The sequence below is a fragment of the Rattus norvegicus genome, chromosome 6, assembly GCF_036323735.1.
Source record: "Rattus norvegicus strain BN/NHsdMcwi chromosome 6, GRCr8, whole genome shotgun sequence".
Classification (NCBI taxonomy): Eukaryota; Metazoa; Chordata; class Mammalia; order Rodentia; family Muridae; genus Rattus; species Rattus norvegicus.
The window spans coordinates 95,375,643-95,394,672 of record NC_086024.1 but is presented as its reverse complement, the minus strand read 5'-3'; the positions used below and the strand labels follow the sequence as shown (position 1 = coordinate 95,394,672).

Here is a 19,030-nt window from a genome sequence, read left to right as displayed (position 1 = left end):
AGAACCAACTTTTGGTTCTGTTGATTCTTTCTATGGTCCTTTTTGTTTCTACTTGGTTGATTTCAGCTCTGAGTTTGATTATTTCCTGCCTTCTACTCCTCCTGGGTGTATTTGCTTCTTTTTGTTCTAGAGCTTTTAGGTGTGCTGTCAAGCTGCTGACATATGCTCTTTCCTGTTTCTTTCTGCAGGCACTCAGCGCTATGAGTTTTCCTCTTAGCACAGCTTTCATTGTGTCCCATAAGTTTGAGTATGTTGTATCTTCATTTTCATTAAATTCTAAAAAGTTTTTAATTTCTTTCTTTATTTCTTCCTTGACCAGGTTATCATTGAGTAGAGCATTGTTCAATTTCCACGTATATGTGGGCATTCTTCCCTTATTGTTATTGAAGACCAGTTTTAGGCCGTGGTGGTCCGATAGCACGCATGGGATTATCTCTATCTTTCTGTACCTGTTGAGGCCCGTTTTTTGACCAATTATATGGTCAATTTTGGAGAAAGTACCATGAGGAGCTGAGAAGAAGGTATATCCTTTTGCTTTAGGATAGAATGTTCTATAAATATCCGTTAAGTCCATTTGACTCATGACTTCTCTTAGTCTGTCGACATCACTGTTTAATTTCTGTTTCCATGATCTGTCCATTGATGAGAGTGGGGTGTTGAAATCTCCCACTATTATTGTGTGAGGTGCAATGTGTGTTTTGAGCTTTAGTAAGGTTTCTTTTACGTATGTAGGTGCCCTTGTATTTGGGGCATAGATATTTAGGATTGAGAGTTCATCTTGGTGGATTTTTCCTTTGATGAATATGAAGTGTCCTTCCTTATCTTTTCTGATGACTTTTAGTTGGAAATTGATTTTATTTGATATTAGAATGGCTACTCCAGCTTGCTTCTTCTGACCATTTGCTTGGAAAGTTGTTTTCCAGCCTTTCACTCTGAGGTAGTGTCTGTCTTTGTCTCTGAGGTGTGTTTCCTGTAGGCAGCAGAATGCAGGGTCCTCGTTGCGTATCCAGTTTGTTAATCTATGTCTTTTTATTGGGGAGTTGAGGCCATTGATATTGAGAGATATTAAGGAATAGTGATTATTGTTTCCCTTTATATTCATATTTGGATGTGAGGTTATGTTTGTGTGCTTTCATTCTCTTTGTTTTGTTGCCAAGACGATTAGTTTCTTGCTTCTTCTAGGGTATAGCTTGCCTCCTTATGTTGGGCTTTACCATTTATAATCCTTTGTAGTGCTGGATTTGTAGAAAGATATTGTGTAAATTTGGTTTTGTCATGGAATATCTTGGTTTCTCCATCAATGTTAATTGAGAGTTTTGCTGGATACAGTAACCTGGGCTGGCATTTGTGTTCTCTTAGGGTCTGTATGACATCAGTCCAGGATCTTCTGGCCTTCATAGTTTCTGGCGAGAAGTCTGGTGTGATTCTGATAGGTCTGCCTTTATATGTTACTTGACCTTTTTCCCTTACTGCTTTTAATATTCTTTCTTTATTTTGTGCGTTTGGTGTTTTGACAATTATGTGACGGGAGGTATTTCTTTTCTGGTCCAATCTATTTGGAGTTCTGTAGGCTTCTTGTATGCCTATGGGTATCTCTTTTTTTAGGTTAGGGAAGTTTTCTTCTATGATTTTGTTGAAGATATTTACTGGTCCTTTGAGCTGGGAGTCTTCACTCTCTTCTATACCTATTATCCTTAGGTTTGATCTTCTCATTGAGTCCTGGATTTCCTGTATGTTTTGGACCAGTAGCTTTTTCCGCTTTACATTATCTTTGACAGTTGAGTCAATGATTTCTATGGAATCTTCTGCTCCTGAGATTCTCTCTTCCATCTCTTGTATTCTGTTGGTGAAGCTTGTATCTACAGCTCCTTGTCTCTTCTTTTGGTTTTCTATATCCAGGGTTGTTTCCATGTGTTCTTTCTTGATTGCTTCTATTTCCATTTTTAATTCCTTCAACTGTTTGATTGTGTTTTCCTGGAATTCTTTCAGGGATTTTTGCGATTCCTCTCTGTAGGCTTCTACTTGTTTATTAATGTTTTCCTGTGTTTCCCTAAGTGTGTTCATGTCTTTCTTGAAGTCCTCCAGCATCATGATCAAATATGATTTTGAAACTAGATCTTGCTTTTCTGGTGTGTTTGGATATTCCATGTTTGTTTTGGTGGGAGAATTGGGCTCCGATGATGGCATGTAGTCTTGGTTTCTGTTGCTTGGGTTCCTGCGCTTGCCTCTCGCCATCAGATTATCTCTAGTGTTACTTTGTTCTGCTATTTCTGACAGTGGCTAGACTGTCCTATAAGCCTGTGTGTCAGGAGTGCTGTAGACCTGTTTTCCTCTCTTTCAGTCAGTTATGGGGACAGAGTGTTCTGCTTTCGGGCGTGTAGTTTTTCCTCTCTACAGGTCTTCAGCTGTTCCTGTGGGCCTGTGTCTTGAGTTCACCAGGCAGCTTTCTTGCAGCAGAAAATTTGGTCTTACCTGTGGTCCTGAGGCTCAAGTTCGCTCGTGGGGTGCTGCCCAGGGGCTCTCTGCAGCGGCAGCAACCAGGAAGACCTGTGCCGCCCCTTCCGGGAGCTTCAGTGCACCAGGGTTCCAGATGGTCTTTGGCTTTTTCCTCTGGCGTCCGAGATGTGTGTGCAAGGAGCAGTCTCTTCTGGTTTCCCAGGCTTGTCTGCCTCTCTGAAGGTTTAGCTCTCCCTCCCACGGGATTTGGGTGCAGAGAACTGTTTATCCCGTCTGTTTCTTTCAGGTTCCGGCGGTGTCTCAGGCAGGTGTCCTGCCACTCCTGGGCCCTCCCCCACGGGAGCCCAGAGGCCTTATACAGTTTCCTCTTGGGCCAGGGATGTGGGCAGGGGTGAGCAGTGTTGGTGGTCTCTTCCGCTCTGCAGCCTCAGGAGTGCCCACCTGACCAGGCGGTTGGGTCTCTCTCTCACCGGGTCTGGGAGCAGAGAGCTGCTGCGGGCCGGGATCTGCGGGTGTCCACATACCTTCTTCTTAAAAGTTAACTATAGCACACTGTTCAACCATTCCTTTAGAATACTGGTATGGGTCACTGACTGAGGAGGGAAGTTTAATACTGCAGACCAAGCATAGAGGCATCACATTAAGACCACAGTTTCACAGGAATAAAGACACCTGAGTAAATGCAAGGTCTTTGTAAAGTTATGTAAGAATTGTAGGTTCTAATGGCATAAATCTAATGGCTACTTTGGCCGTACTGGGTCTGCTCATGCACCCTGGCATACCTGTACAGAGAGCTGGGGAGGATCCTTCTTCTCTGATTTCATTTCTACAACTGCTACGTTAGGTTTCTTGACTCCAGCTTTTACCTTTCGAGATGACGGAGGAATAGAGGTAGTCACAGTGACAGGGTGTGGCTTGCTTACTAGGACTCCAGCAGGTGGTATGGAATCACTATTGCTTTGGGTTTGTCCTATGAAATTTAGGGTACAGAATGAGTCAGCTGTTTCCAAGACAAAAGGAAAAATCAAATTTAATGCCTGGATCTTTGTGACTATTCTTGTTCACAAAAGGAAAGTGACATCTTGCAATGTCCTCTTCTCCTCACCACCACCGTCTACACATGTGCCCACCATATCAGCCTCTTCATTATCTGTATGTAATTCCACTTCACATACACTATCTTAATGCTTAAAGGTTGGATCTGCCTGTTAGAACATACTCTGTACTGTCAGGCCTCATCTCAAAAGTCCTACTTGTTAGTCACACTTCAAAGTAAGGACTAAGGAGCTGGACATAGGGATCTAGAGGGACACAGTCATTTCAAGGACCTCAGAGCCTCCGCCCCATGAGAAATGGCAAGGCCTTCCCCTGGTTAGGCTCAGGAAAGGCCAAAGTCTGCTCTCCGTCTCCAAATCAGAATGTAGACAGTATGTAGAGAAAATGTCCACCATAGCTCTCTCCTCCCATGTCCCCTGGGTATTTCTTCCCCTACAGAGATTGAGCCAATCAAGATTAACTAAACCTGTCTCCTTGTTTATCTGTACATACTAACCCTGCCTCTTTATTGAGGTCTATTCAATAACCCCAGCCTCTCAGTTCAACTCTATGTAACAAACAGGGAGCCTCCAGGTGTAGAGGACCCTGCATCAGAGAGCCCAGTCCCCTGGATCCCAGCTTTCTGTCTGTCACCTGTATGTCTGTCTTGTCTTCATTCTCCTGCTGACCCGGTCAGGTTCAAGTCCCCTGAGGTTGTACAAGGACACAGCAATGCCCTTAACTCCAGCATTCAGATGCTGAGGCAGGAGGACTGCCTAGGCTACATAGTGAATTCAAGGTCAGTGTAGTCTAGTATGAGACCCTGTCTCACATACATACATACATACATACATACATACATACATACATACATACATAGTAACCTTCATTTATACTAACAATCAGGAAAAAAATTTCACTCAAAGTAATTCCAGGGTTTGGGGATTTGGCTTAGTGGTAGAGCGCTTACCTAGGAAGCGCAAGGTCCTGGGTTCGGTCCCCAGCCCCAGAAAAAAAAAAAAAAAAAAAGTAATTCCAAAACATTATAGGTTGAGGAATATATTTAACCAAAGAAGTGAAAAGACTTCTATGACAAAAAAAATTCAAGATATTAAAAAAGGGAATATGCTAGATGACAGAAAGACATCCTATGCTCCTAGGTTGGCAGAACTAATATTGTAAAAATGACTATTCTACCAAAATTCATTTCAGATTTAAGGCAATACCTACTCAAATTCCAATGTCATATTTCACAGGTTTAGAAAACACAATAAAAGAATTCATTGTAACTACAAAAGATCACGAATAGACTAAGCAATCCTATGGAGTCAGTAAGAACACTGGAGATCCTACAGTATCCAATCTCAAATAATGCTACAGAGCCATGATAGGGACAGCCTGGTCCTGGCATAAAAACAGGTAAACCTGGAATGGAACAGAAGAGAGGACCAGGAAGTAATTGACTATGCTCACTTGATGTTTGACAAAGGAGGAGAAAACGTGTGGGAAGATAGCCTGTTCGGCAAACCGTCTGTCAGGGCTGTGCTTTTACAGCAGAAGAATGCGGAAGGAGCACAGAAGAATGAGATTAGATTTGTAGTCCTCCCCTTATAAAAACAAGTCAATTTCAAAATGGATCAAAGACTTTTAAAACCCAAAACACTGCAACTTCCAGAAAAGAACACAGAGAAGATTCAATTCAAGGTACCGAGGAAGATACAGCTCTTTTTTTTTTTTTTTAATGTACATTAGTGTTTTGCCTGTATGTGTGAGGAGTTGGATCCCCTGGAACTGGAGTTAGACAATTGTAAGATGCCATGTGGATGCTGGGAATTGAACCTGGGTCCTCTAGAAGAGCAGCCAAGTACTCTTAACCACTGAACTATCCAGCCCCCAATAGAACCTTTTCACTAGAGGACCAACAGCACAGGAACTAGCCCCATGCATTAGCAGATTGGTCTACAGGAAAATCAAGTTTCTGCTCAGCAAAGGAAACAGTCAGCACAGCACAGACAGCCCACAGCACGAGATAATCATCTGTACTGGCTACACTTCAAAGGGCTGAGCTGACATTCAGAATTTACAAAGAACTGCAGAAATTAAATGCCAAAGAAATAAAACTGCTAGTCAACAAATAGGAAAATAACTGAATAGTTTTAAAAAAAAAAAAAAAAAGGAAGGAAGAAAAACAGATGATCAGTAAATGTTTTTCAAAGTGTTCTCTAGCCATCATTGAAATACAAACTAAAACTACTTTGGGCAGGCACCCGCACGCACATACACACACATGTGTACACATAGCTCCAGGTAGTTCAGTCTGTATTTCTACCTATATGAGCTACAGAGATGGTTGAGAAGGTCGGCGCACTCGCTCTCTAGAGGACCAGAGTCCAGTTCCTAGAACCCACATTCGGTGGCTCACAGCCACCTACCTAACTCCAGGTCCAGGGTACTGAATAGCCTATGGCCTTCATGGGTACCTGAACACACCTGATGTTCACATAAACACACAGATAAACATGTGTTTTTAGGTATTTAGGGCTAAGGAGGTAGCTTAGTGGTTAAGAGCACTTGCCGTTCTTACAGAGGACCTGAGGTTCTGCTGCTATCATCCAGTCATACGGTTTTCATGCCTTTTGTTCTTAAGGGATTAAAGGTATGTGACGTCGTGCCAGCAGATCTGTCCAGCTTTTAATGTGACTCACAGAGATCTCATACAAGGAAATAACCTACTATTCTCCTAGAACACATGACCACCTAGCTTTTACTTACCACAACCTAGTTCAGTACTACATAACAGTGCTTTCCAGGATCTATCCTCAGGCATGACGATACTAGAACAAACCTGACTTCTTGAACTATTATATGTCACTCTCGTCATCTACAGCGACACACCCAGAGACTATTTCTTGTAAACTCCCAGTTTAAGAGATCACTTTGCCCTGCATAGCCTACATTCTGAGGCTCTCTCCAGACATAAGACAGGAGGTGACTGTGATAACTTCTGCTACTCGTCACAAGCAATGGACCACCCCCTTCCCTACATCCACGTTCGCTGTTTCTTACCGAGAAGGATTGCCATGGGGATTAGATGACCGTCCAGGGTCCCTGAAACGGTAGGCATCTCTCTGCTTGGGCTGAGCACACACTGCTGATGAGCATGAGGTAGTGTGGTGATGGGATGCTGTGCTTTAGAGTCCGTTTTCGTAAGTGGTGTAGCATGAAAGTCAGTTTGTGTTCTTGCTGACTTGACTTTAGTGCCTGTAACAATCACCATTGGCAGACATTTGAACTTCAGCAGCTGTCTACTAACTAGCTACGTAGAAATACAATTATTTTCCCAGCAAAATTTCATCTAATTTAATATAGGGTCTCAAATAGAAATAATACGTAGACCAGAGGTTGGCAAACTTATTAACTGGCCAGACAAGAATTACTTTGGTCTAACTGGTCATGTGATCTCAGCTACAACTAGTCAACTCTGGTGACATTGGTAATGTATCATGAAAGCAGCCATGAATAGTAATGAACCTGGGTATGGTCAATAAAAATTTACTCATAAAGACAGCAGTGAAGGTGGTGGTGGTGCACACCTTTAATCCCAGTACTCGGGAAGCAGAGGCAGGAGAATCTCTGAGTTTGAGACCAGCCTGGTCTGCAAAGCAAGTTCCAGGACAGCCAGGGCTACACAATCCCTAATGTACTCATAGACAGCTACTATAAGAAAAATGCTGAAGATCTTTGTAAACTCACTAACATTCCTCCACAATACAGGAGAGTTAATGGTCATTTTCTTAGAATAGGACTTCCCTTCCCAAGTCTCCTTACAGCTTTGCTTATTCTATATTCTGAATAATCAGCCCTTATCCTTTGAAATTATGCATAATTAATCTTATTCTATACTTACTTAAACTTTATGGGAGTTAGTATATATTTTTTATGTGTTTTATGTAAATCCTTATCAACGTTATACTCTAAACTATCAAAATCTTAAAAGTTTGTCAGACATGATGGCCCAGCCCCAGAAGGCTGAGGCAGGAAGACTGCTCTAAGTTTAAGGCCAGCAAGGGGTACACTACAGAGTCCTTTCTCTAGAAGAACAAAACTGAGGGTTGGAGAGGTGACTCGGTAGCTGAGAGTGACCGCTGCCCACACACACTCTTCACTGGCAGACACACATACTGAAGCTCTGTGCTTCCTCCCCCTGCCCCTCAGCACTGACACTGAGTGGTTTGCATGGTTAACAAATAAAAAGCAATGCTATGCAATGAGATGGTTTGCACATGCTTGGCCAGAAAGTGGCACTATTAGGAGGTGTGGCCTTGTTGGAGTAGGTGTGTCACTGTGGATGTGGGCCTAAGACCCTCATCCTAGCTACCTGGAAGTCAATATTCTGCTGGCAGCCTTCAGATGAAGATGTAGAACTCTCAGCTCCTCCTGCACCATGCCTGCCTGGATGCTGCCATGCTCCTACCTTGACGGTAATGGACTGAACCTCTGAACTTTTAAACCAGCCCCAATTAAATGTTGTCCTTATGAGAGTTACTTGGTCATGGTGTCTGCTCACAGCAGTAACCCTAACTAAGACATGCATTAAAGTTCTTCTGTAAACAGTGCAGTGACGGACACTGAGCTCCTTACCTTTTACTCGCTCTATTACTCTTGGCCTCTGTGGCTTGGCCTTAGGAGATGGAGAGCTGAACCTGAGGTACGGTCCTTTCTTAAGGGTGCTGCGGTGGCCCTGATAAAGCGGCTTCCCGTATATCTGAAACATGTAGTCCTCGTCTTGTAAAGTTGTGGTTGACTTCAAGAGGCCCTGCACATGTACATGTTACAATTACTGTAAAAATACTAAAATATTCCACCTAGCAAACATAAAAGGGTTTACATTGCTATGAATATTTTCAGTTCCTAAAGTAAATGCTTAAACACATTTTATGTAATTATTCTATTTAAATACAATATACAGTCTTTAAATGATTTTATATACTGCCAGCTCCACTTTCACCCAAAATGCCACAGAAGTGGGCTGGAGAGATGGATGGCTCAGTGATTAAGAGTTCAATTTCCAGCAACCAGATGGCTCAGAACCCTCTATAAGAGTAGTCCTATGGGATCTGATGCCCTCTTCTGGTATGCAGACATACATGCAGAAAAAAAACATAAACATAAAATGCATAAATAAATAAATCTCAAAATGCCACAGAAATGAAGCATTTATCAAGCACTAGAGCCAAGCATTAAATTAAATACTTCTCTGCTTAATAATCCATGCTTAGCATTAAAAAACATTAATGCGGGGTTAGAATAGTAAAGAAAAGCCCTCAAAGTATCTAATATCTTGTCTTAAACTCATTAGGTATTAAACCTAATTTTTTAGGTCTAAAACAGAACATACACTAAAAGACGGAAGACACTTTTCAGTAACATGAATCTGACTAATAACAGACAGCTGACTGATCTCTAGGCCAGGGCTTCTCAACCTTCCTAACACTGTGACCCTTTAGGACAGCTCGTCATCTCGTGGTGACCCCTAAACTTTTTTCTAGACATACCTAGTATAAACTGTGACCCTAAGTTTGAGCTCTAAAGTTAGGCATCGTGCTGTCTGCCTGTCCTATCTTCCTATCTTCCTCAAAGGGGAAGGTGGGAAAACTGCTTGAGTCACAGAGAGTTTGAGGATAGCCTGGGCAAATATGAGAACCTGTCTCCTGAGAACAAAACAAAAGAATACTAAGAGGCTTCGAAGGAGACAAGTACAGGGTTTATGGAGGTTTCTACGCTACAGTCCAACAGCTTACAGGGTCACATCCAGTCTAGGCTTGTTTAGCCTTCATAGTTTAAAGTTTCTCATATTCATGTCATTATTTCTATCTTTTAGGACATGACTGGGTATACTGTGGCATCTAAACACAAGGTGGGATAGGCTCTCCCTTCCTCCCAGTCTCTCTGTGGGGCTGAGGCAGGCGTGTTCCTTACATTCTTCTCTCTCTGTGGGGCTGAGGCAGGCGTGTTCCTTACATTCTTCTCTCTCTGTGGGGCTGAGGCAGGCACGCTCCTCACAGGCGGACTTGTGAACTGCTCCTGCGTTTGCTTTTGATAATGGCTTCTTGGAATTATAGATCTGTTCGCTGTTTTGTCTTGGTTATTGGCTTTAATATCTCTACTCATAGTTAGAGATTTCTTGTTCCTTTGATTCTTTGGATCAAATCTCTTTTCATAATCTTTTCTTGTAAGTTCATCCTAAGGCAAAGAAAATTAAAATTACTTAAGCCAAAAAAATAGTAATGCTTTATGTATATGGATACTTTGTTTAACTGCACATCAGCAGAGTATGTTATATTTCCTGGGATTATAATTACAGATGATTTTGAGGTACTGCGTGGGTGTGGGTGCTAGGACTTGAACTCAGGACCTCTGGAAGAGCAGTCACTGCTCTTAACCACTGAGCCATCTCTCCAGCCCAATAGTAATGCTTTAAACACTAGCAAATATTGGAATTTATTTAGTATATAAACATTGTTTAGTGTTTCTACATGCTTTTAAAATAAATATTATTAGTTTATACATGAAAACCCACTTTCTGGAAAGATGAACAGAAAACTAAAGGGCACAAGGCACAGTGGTACATGCCTGCAACTCCTGCACGCAGGACACAGGAAAAGCTCCCGGTGGGGACCAGCATGGGCTACACAGAGATCCTGCCTCATAAAACAAAAGTAAACAAAGCAATCCTAAGACTGAAATCCTAGCAAGTTGTGAACATCCAGAGGAGGAAGCAGAAGCATGGGAGGACACCATCACCATGGTGATACCTTCAGGTGCCCCCATCACAGGAGGTTAGTAACTTTAGAAGAACAAACTTAAATAAACACATACTTTATAATGAAACTGAGGTGACTACATGCAAACTTAAATTATCTGAATATTGAAATAAGCATACATGGAATTAAGTGATGAAGACATATTCTGCTCATTGACACACACCATAGGTCACTTCATCGTTTTATTCAGTGACTAGAATAAATTCCTTACAAATGTATTATATACGCGCACGCGAGCATGTGTGTGTGTGTGTGTGTGTGTGTGTGTGTGTGTGTGAGAGAGAGAGAGAGAGACAGAGACAGAGACAGAGACAGAGACAGAGACAGGCAGGCAGGTAGGCAGAGAGCCAGAGAGAGAGAGATTCTAAGTAACAATGATGAAAGCATTTTGTGTGCTCCAGGTGTGGAAGCCAAGCCCACACTTCCCCTTGTTCCATGAGTAAGTATGCAAGCACCCTGGAGGAAAACTACTCCCTTGTATTCCAAGATAAAAGTAATGGTCACCTTGCCTGGTTCTACACCTTCACATACACAAAGCCTGAGACCTGACGTCTGAAGACACACTGCACCCGCCATGCTGCACTCGCCATGGGGGAACAAAGATTTCCCACCGGGAGCTGACTGTCCCATGCTGCACTCGCCATGGCTGCACTCGCCATAGGGGAGCAAAGATTTCCCACCGGGAGCTGACTGTCCCACCAGTGAGGAACTCTGCTGTTTGCCTACGTGAATCAATGCTTCTCAAGCTGCTGGCTTGAAACACTTTGCAGGTTGAATCTTGTTTTCTGTTTAGAGTTTACTAAATAAAACAGACACATTAAAAAGAAGACACATCAATAAACTGAAATTTATGCTATATTCTGAAACTAACTTAATTTCCATTTTTTCCATAACATACCTGGATTTCTGCTGAAATGATTTTAATCCATTCATCTACTTTTTTTCTGATCCTAATTTTCTCTGACATCTCTCTACAAAAGAGAAAAAAAAAGGTCTTAAATTAACCATACTATATGTGAAAAGGACCAGGATCCAGTGAATCTAGTCTAGTTTTAAAGCTATGTGTAACCCAATACCCTTCCTGAGAAAACAAAAAGTGACGGTATTCATTAAATGTCACAAGGAAAATGTCTGTGAAGAACTGGAGGAGAGAAGTATCAGGAGGAGGGAAAATGAAATGGAAAACTGCAGTCAGGAAAACACAGGACCTCCATGTCTATCCACATCAGGTCCCACATCTTCAGAGGCAATAAGGGGCCTTTCCACATATGCAAACATAGTACACAGTGAATGCTTAGAAAAGGGATTGGGGGTTGGGGGTAGGGGGGAAGACACTGGAGGGAGAGCTCAGCAGGTAAGAGCTCCAGATCCTGGGGATCATCTCTGAATTCTAGGCACACACAAACATGTGGGCAAAACACTCTTACACAAATGACCCTTTATAAAGAAAATCTAGCAGCTTCATTAACGGGACGCCCACGCCCTGTCTCACCTATTGGTAGCTAAAGCATTGATGAAAGAATACACAGCAGCCCCATCCTTTGCACGAACGATAGCGTCCAGGTTTTCTTCTAGTACTTTTTTATTGTTTTGCACTCCTCTCAGAATCTTCGCAGCATCCTTCAAGACAGACCTTGTATTGGTTGTCTGGGGCATAACAGGATTGTGTGGATGATCTGAAAGCCTCAAGGTAACTGGAGATTGCTTTACCTTAAGAGAAATCAAAGGCAGAAATTTACTATGTTAAACTTACATTGATTGCTTTACTCTAAAGAAACAGATCAGGGGAAATGGGAGAGCAGTTCAGAGTGGACACGAATCCTCCAGAGACCTGGAGTTCATTTCCCAGAACTCACATCAGGTGGCTTGCCATCACCTGGACTCTGGGTCTAGGACACCTAACACCCATTTTTGGCTTCCTTGGGTACATGTTACATATATTTGAGTGCACGCACCTCCCTTCCTGCCCCCCCCCATAGTACCTTTAAAAAAAAGTCAGCATTTAATACAAAGAGCTAGTGTGCTGTTGTGGCCACACACTAGAATCAACATAATCTATGGTTCGGCTTGTCCAAATGAAAAGTTACTGAATACTGACTGGCATTCTTCTGTTTGGTTTGTTTTCTAGTTAAAGAAATTATTACAAATATTATATGTAGTAGAGATAGGAAATCTAGAGCAGTGCTAGGTCACGTGATCATCAATAAAAGCTCTACTAGTGAAGAAAGCAAAACGAAGATCAAGTCGCTCTGGATGCTGTGACCTAGATAAACAAGGGCCACCCACAACCCCCTCACTCTTCCTCACACACCTTCACTAGCCTGAGAAAGACAGATGTGGTGGCACAGTGCCCTGATCCCTGCCCCACAGCTGTGGGCCCTAACCCTAACCCTAACCCTGAGTTAAGACAGCTGGTCTAACCCTGACCCTGACCCTGACCCTGACCCTGACCCTAGCCCTAACCTTTGAGGCCAATTTGATTTAAAAGCAATTCCTAGGTCATCAAGGACAATGTACTAAGATTACATCAAAATAACAAAAGGAAAACAAGAAGAAGTTGGAGAGTGGCAAACAGTGGTGGTACAGTTCTAGCCATTGGCTAGTAGACAACCAGTGCAGGCCTCTGAACTGTTCTGCAAGGGAAGTGACTGCTGTGGTTTTCAGTGCGTTTTTTTTTTTTTTGGTTTTTTTTTGTTTTTTTTTTTCGGAGCTGGGTACCGAACCCAGAGCCTTGCGCTTGGTAGGCAAGCACTCTACCACTGAGCTAAATCCCCAACCCTTAGCGCTTTATTTTTATCCTTCCTTCTGATTGTTTTAATGACTTTATTTCTTCTGTTTGCATTATTATTACATTTCACTAGTGTGTGTGTAGACAAACTACTGCACACATTATCGGTCTCTGAGACAGACTGTGATAAAGCACAAGCCAGTCTCAAGCACAGTATGTATGTCAGGATGACCTTGAACTTGTGATTCTCCTACCTCCACCACCACAGTGCCAGGATTGCAAATGGGCACCAACATGCCTGCTGTCACAGTTCTTACCTTATAATTATGGATTTTGACACCAGGCCCACTTTACCTGGAGCATGTCACTTGTTTGTTTCTTCTTCTGGCTAAGATCGTGAACAATATCGTTATACTTCTGCACAGGTACCTGAGCTGTTCCTCGATCTTCACAGGACGGAAATCTTTGTGAATGTAGAGTTTCAGTGCTACAAAAGACAAGACAATTTTCCTAAACTGTTGCAGGATATTTGATCACACTGTGAATCCTGACACTGTGGTGTTTACTGGAAAAAACCTATTTCTATTTGTGATGTGTGTACATACCTTTAACCCTCTAGGAGGACTACAGACAAGCCCTTATTTAGTACACATCTTTGATCCCAAACAAGGCAAAGTTAGCTTGTAGAAGGAAGCTCCCATGTTTGAATGTGATGTCTAATTGAGTGACAGACAAAGTGACCAATCAGAGAAAGATATGACGTAATAGGATAGTCCAACTCTCACGAGGAAGAGGAAAGGGAAGCTGCTTAAGGGCAGTGCAAAGAGAGACAGGGAGAGGAGGCAGTGTTACTGGGAAAGTTTTGCAGAGGCAAGCAGCTGAGAGAGGACAAGCTAGGCGCACAGTGAACAGTCGGACGGTAGACAGAATGAGGCAGAAAATAAGTAGCAGCCAGAAGACTAAAACAAACTGGCTAAGTGAGCCTGAGGCCAAGCAGAGCAAAACACCAGACTGGACCAGTCAGCTTGGAGGGGAGCCTGAGCCAGAGCAGCTGGGTAGAACCAGCCAGAGCTCAGAAGGGACAGGAAAGGGCTGACTTACTTAGCAGTTAATCTCCAAGGCTGAAAACAAATCTGACGAGAGATACTTGGGTGGATCAGGAAAAAAGCAGGAAAGGCCCCTGCTTACAAGAAGCGATGACTCAGAGGCACTCACAGAACAGAGGAGGAGCATTTGAAATGCGGCTCTTCCACAATCATCAAGATCTCTTTTGTTTTCAGAACTCTAGAAATGAGAAGCCTGTGGCAACCCAAGGAGTTTAGTAGAGCAGCAGAGTTGGTTTGCAGTTAGAGGAGCAAGCTATACACATTTGGTCTTGGGTTTCTGAGAGATGTTTTCACTCTGTAGACCAGGCTAGCCTTGAACTCAGAGTCTGTCTGCCTCTGTTTCACAAGTGCTGGGATCAAAGGCACGCACGTCCAACATGTCCAGCTCGCACATCTGTTTAAACTCGCCCACACTGAAGACACCTTACCCACTTTGTCACCTTGAAAGCCATTAGCTTCACACCATGGACGGGAAGAACAGGTTTGGGGCTTCCTTGAGCATTACCCATCAGTCTTACTGTTACACAGCCTAATCACTGAGCAGAAGGACAGACAGACTTCTCATGATATTTTCAACAATATCTGGGTGCTATCTCAGATACCTGAAACAGCTCAGTGATGGAATACTGTGGCCAATAGACACTTTAAATCTAGATAAAGAGGCATTCATAGTAAAGCACTGATCAGTCCCACCATATTCCTGGGGCTTTGGAAGATCATGTGATCACAGAGGACTACATGTATGTCCAGAAAGGACCTGAGGAGGTCTGAGGTTCTCACACGTAGCTGACAGATTAGAAGTACTGTCCAGGTAGAAAGTGAACACACACTTAACAGTTCAAAATAGAAAAAAAAGTTTTGAATCTCCAACAGATTAAACTAACAAAATAGAGACTCCAGTGTGTTCACAAGAATTCAGATGCCACACTTGGACCAGCATTAACAAGAATGACCTGCAAATAGACCTGGAAGACTCTGAGTCACTGTACTACTTCAGACACTCAGGTCTCACTAGATAGCCGTCATCTAATTAAATTCCTAAAGAAAACGCTGGATTGTGAACAGAGCTTCTTCTAGTCCCACTAGTTGCAATCTCCTGTTTTTACCTGTCTCTTTTCTCGAAATTCCATCCCATTTTTGGCTGAGTTAGTGAGGTTATGTCTGATGATTCAGTTTTTCTTGTCAAACACTCATTACTATTCAGTACTTGTTCCAAAAGTCTTACATTTCCTACAGCAGAAAAAAAAATATCATTTTCCAAATTAATTCATTTCTCCATTACATTCTATCTCCTCTGCGCCTGTACGCCACCTAAATTAAGTTCTTGTGGTCACTATCTACACCACTCACTCTATAGCCTCTATGGTTTTTTACAAGTGTTCTCTACATTCTATGTGTTGCGAACTTAACTCTCAAAGTTATGTACTAGTGATATTTGAAATGTGGAGTCCTCAGGATGTGACAGGGTCATATGGACTCTGTCCTCACCAGTGGATTAGTTATCAAAGGCGAAACTGGGTTATAAGACCAAGCTTTCGGGGCTGGGGATTTAGCTCAGTGGTAGAGCGCTTACCTAGGAAGCGCAAGGTCCTGGGTTCGGTCCCCAGCTCCGAAAAAAAGAACCTTAAAAAAAAAAAAAAAAAAAGACCAAGCTTTCTCTGGCTAGCTTGCTTTCTTGCCAGGTAATACCTTCCACCACACCATAACCCAGCAGAGAATAATCAGAGCCAGCAAGCAGATGTCAACCACTGCCACGCTGTTGAATGTCTGGAATGGTAAGCTAAATAAACCTCTCTTCTTTATAAATTACTTAACCCATGGGGGTCATTCTCACACCTGGGAAGAAATAGAGACAATATAGGCATAGATACACTCATCAAGGCATGCAAAGGAGCTCCATCTTATTAAAGATTAGAGTCGCAAAACGCTGATTCTATGAGTAAAAAGACTAAACTTATCTCTCAGAGGGAAAAGGCTTGTGTATATTTTTCGAGTCAGAGTTTTCTGTGCAGGCCTGCCTGTCTTGGGACTCGTCTTACTCTGTAGCCCAGGCTGGCCTCAGAGATCCACCTGCCTCTGCCTCTGCCTCTGCCTCTGCCTCTGCCTCTGCCTCCCAAATGCTGGAATTAAAAGCGAGCCCCACCACACTCGACAGTAAGGTTTTAAGTCACACACACAGCTCAAAAAGAAGGTTTACCTGTTTTTTTACAATAATCTGAATGTCCCCCTAACCTTGTTTTTGAGACTATATAATAACTACTTATGGTAATGTAACTGTCTTCTAAATTCTTAACACTTGGCTAAACAAAGACTTGAATGCTCGAATGCTCCCAAGAATAAAAGCCTGCAGCTTAGTAATGTCATTAACTTTTACAAGAAGGGTTGCATTTTAAGACTGGGGAGCATAATAGTATTTCAAATAAAAAAGAAAAGTTCTTTGGTTTCATTAAGTCCATACATTAGCATTTATTCCAGCTGAATGTAGTAATAAATGGTAATTTCCCTGAGTTAAATTATTCTGAACATGATCAGTTCCACGTTCAATAAAGCATTATTTTTATCTATTAGTTAAAATCCTATTCATAAAAGGTTTAAGTAATCTATGGGTGATAAAATTATAAATACCGGGAGTGGTAGAGCGCTTGCCTAGCAAGCGCAAGGCCCTGGGTTCGGTCCCCAGCTCCGAAAAAAAAAGAAAAAAAGAAAAAAAATTATAAATACCTTAACTACAATAAAGAATCTAAGGAGATAACTAAATACCATGGGAAGAAAACCTCATGAAATTCTAATTGTATAGGTCTAGCCAGGGGTGGTGGCTCACAGCTATAATCTCAGTAGTCAGAAGGGTAATGTAGGAGAATCATGAGTTCAAGGCCACTGGGCTGCAGACCATACTGGAGTGAGACCATCACAAAATAACAAAAACAAAAGCAAAGAAGCAATCGGTCTAGTGAAGAGCAGTGGTCTGAATGTGAATCATCCCCTGTGGGCATCTGTGTTTGAAATGTACTCTCTAGCTGGTTGCACTGTTTTAGAAAGTTATAGAGCCTTTAAGAGACAAAGCCTTGCTGGAAAGTGAGTCACTGGGGACAGGCTTTGAGGTTTAATAGCCTGGACTCACTTCCTATCTGCTTTCAGATTCATGACCAATATCTAAGCAACCCCCTCACCCTCCTGCAGTCATGCTTCCCCATGATTGAAGGCATCCCTTTTTACAGCATAGGCTAAAATCACACTGCCTTCTTTTTTTTAAAGATTTATTTATTTATTGTATATAAGTACACTGTAGCTGTCTTCAGACACAGCAGAAGAGGACATCGTATCACATTGCAGATGGTTGTGAGCCACTATGTGGTTGCTGGGATTTGAACTTGGGACCTCTGGAAGAGCAGTCATTGCTTGTAACCACTGAGCCATCTCTCCAGTCCCACACTGCCTTCTTAAGTTGCTTCCTATTAGGTATCTGGTCCCAGTATTAAGAAAAGTAACATATACGAAGGTGGACACTGGTTCCAGTTGGTTTCCTACCTTTAGGACTGTACATTTCCATATTTTCTTTTTCTTCTATGGAGCTTTCCCTCTTGGTTACTTTTCCATCCCTTGAAACAGGTACAGGGGCAAACCTTCGAGGAGCTGGTGTCTCTAAAGGAGATTTCTGCCCATCAAAATCTGTATCTTCACTTAAAGGCACTTTAACAGAAAGGAAGAAACTAATCAATATGGGACTGAGGTGTCTCCAGTGGTAGAGGGCTTTGCCTAGAATTCATGAGGCCCTGGGTTCAACTGCTAAGCAACACACACACATACACACACCACACACACACACACACACACACACACACCACACACCACACACCACACACACACACACACACACACACACACACACACACACCACATGTAATAATCACAATAATAAAGATAAATTTAACTTGAGAACACTTTTATATCTGATCGTAGATCTCTGAGTTTGAGGTCAACCTGTTCTGTATTGAGTTCAGGATAGCCAGGAATATACGGTAATACACTGTTTCAAAAATTAGTTTTTAATTAAAAATAAAAAGCTTTTTTTGTGCACAATTTGTAAGGTACTTGCCTTGCAAGCATGGGGACCTGAGTTCAATCTCCAGATCCACTTTAAAAAGTCAAATGTGGTGACATGTGCTTGGGAGGAGGAGATAAACGGATCCCTGGGACTCTCAGTGACACACCTATCCTATTTGTCAAGTTGCAGGTTAATGAGAAACCCTGTTTCAAAAAAGCAGGATGGGCTTGGTGCCACATGTCCTTAATGCTAACACTGAGGCAGAGGCAAGCAGATACCTCTGAACTCAAGGTTAGCCTTGTTTACTTATCAAGGTCAGTCAGGGCCACATTAATAGACAGTCTCAAAGAAAAAAGGAGAAAAATACTCACTAGAAATGAAAATAAATGGAAACTATAAATATCTTCATAGATAAAGCTTATAAATTAAGAATCAATGTGATGATACTTGAGTATTCTCAAATCTGTGGTAAGATGGCACTGCTAGATATTTTTCAAGAAAGATTGATCTTTACGTATATATGAGAGTTTTGCCTATAAGTGCAGTGTGTGTGTGTGTGTGTCTGTGTGTGTGTGTGTGTGTGTGTGTGTGTGTGGTGCCTGTGGAAGCCAGAAAAGGACACTGATCTCCTGAAACTCAAGTTATGAATGGATGTGAGGCACCATGGGTGTTGACTTTTGGCTGCAGGTACTTCTGTGCAACACAAGCATGCAGTGCCTGTAGAGGCCACAAGAGGGCACTGGATTCCCTGGAATGGAATTCTAAACCGTTAGAAGCTGCCATGTCAGTGCTGAGAACTGAACCTAGGTCTTCTGCAGGCTCAGACATTGTTAGT

The 19,030-nt window shown here is 42.3% G+C and overlaps 1 protein-coding gene across 12 annotated transcripts in view; it reads right to left on the bottom strand.

Moving 5' to 3' along the window:
• Positions 1 to 19,030, bottom strand: part of Kiaa0586 (KIAA0586 homolog) — a 103,230-nt gene that overhangs the window by 67,239 nt on the left and 16,961 nt on the right. For 6 of the 12 annotated variants that reach the window (XM_039113227.2, XM_063262508.1, XM_063262511.1 and 3 more), the window contains exons 9-17: positions 17,679 to 17,840; positions 15,257 to 15,380; positions 13,399 to 13,531; positions 11,809 to 12,026; positions 11,215 to 11,287; positions 9,472 to 9,735; positions 8,134 to 8,308; positions 6,559 to 6,753; positions 3,240 to 3,427 (exon numbers count right to left, since the gene is read on the bottom strand). In XM_039113227.2, the coding sequence (XP_038969155.1) occupies positions 3,240 to 3,427; positions 6,559 to 6,753; positions 8,134 to 8,308; positions 9,472 to 9,735; positions 11,215 to 11,287; positions 11,809 to 12,026; positions 13,399 to 13,531; positions 15,257 to 15,380; positions 17,679 to 17,840 (1,532 nt within the window). The remainder of the gene's footprint in view (positions 1 to 3,239; positions 3,428 to 6,558; positions 6,754 to 8,133; positions 8,309 to 9,471; positions 9,736 to 11,214; positions 11,288 to 11,808; positions 12,027 to 13,398; positions 13,532 to 15,256; positions 15,381 to 17,678; positions 17,841 to 19,030) is intronic. The other 6 variants (XM_063262506.1, XM_063262509.1, NM_001427161.1 and 3 more) reach the window with 3 other exon arrangements.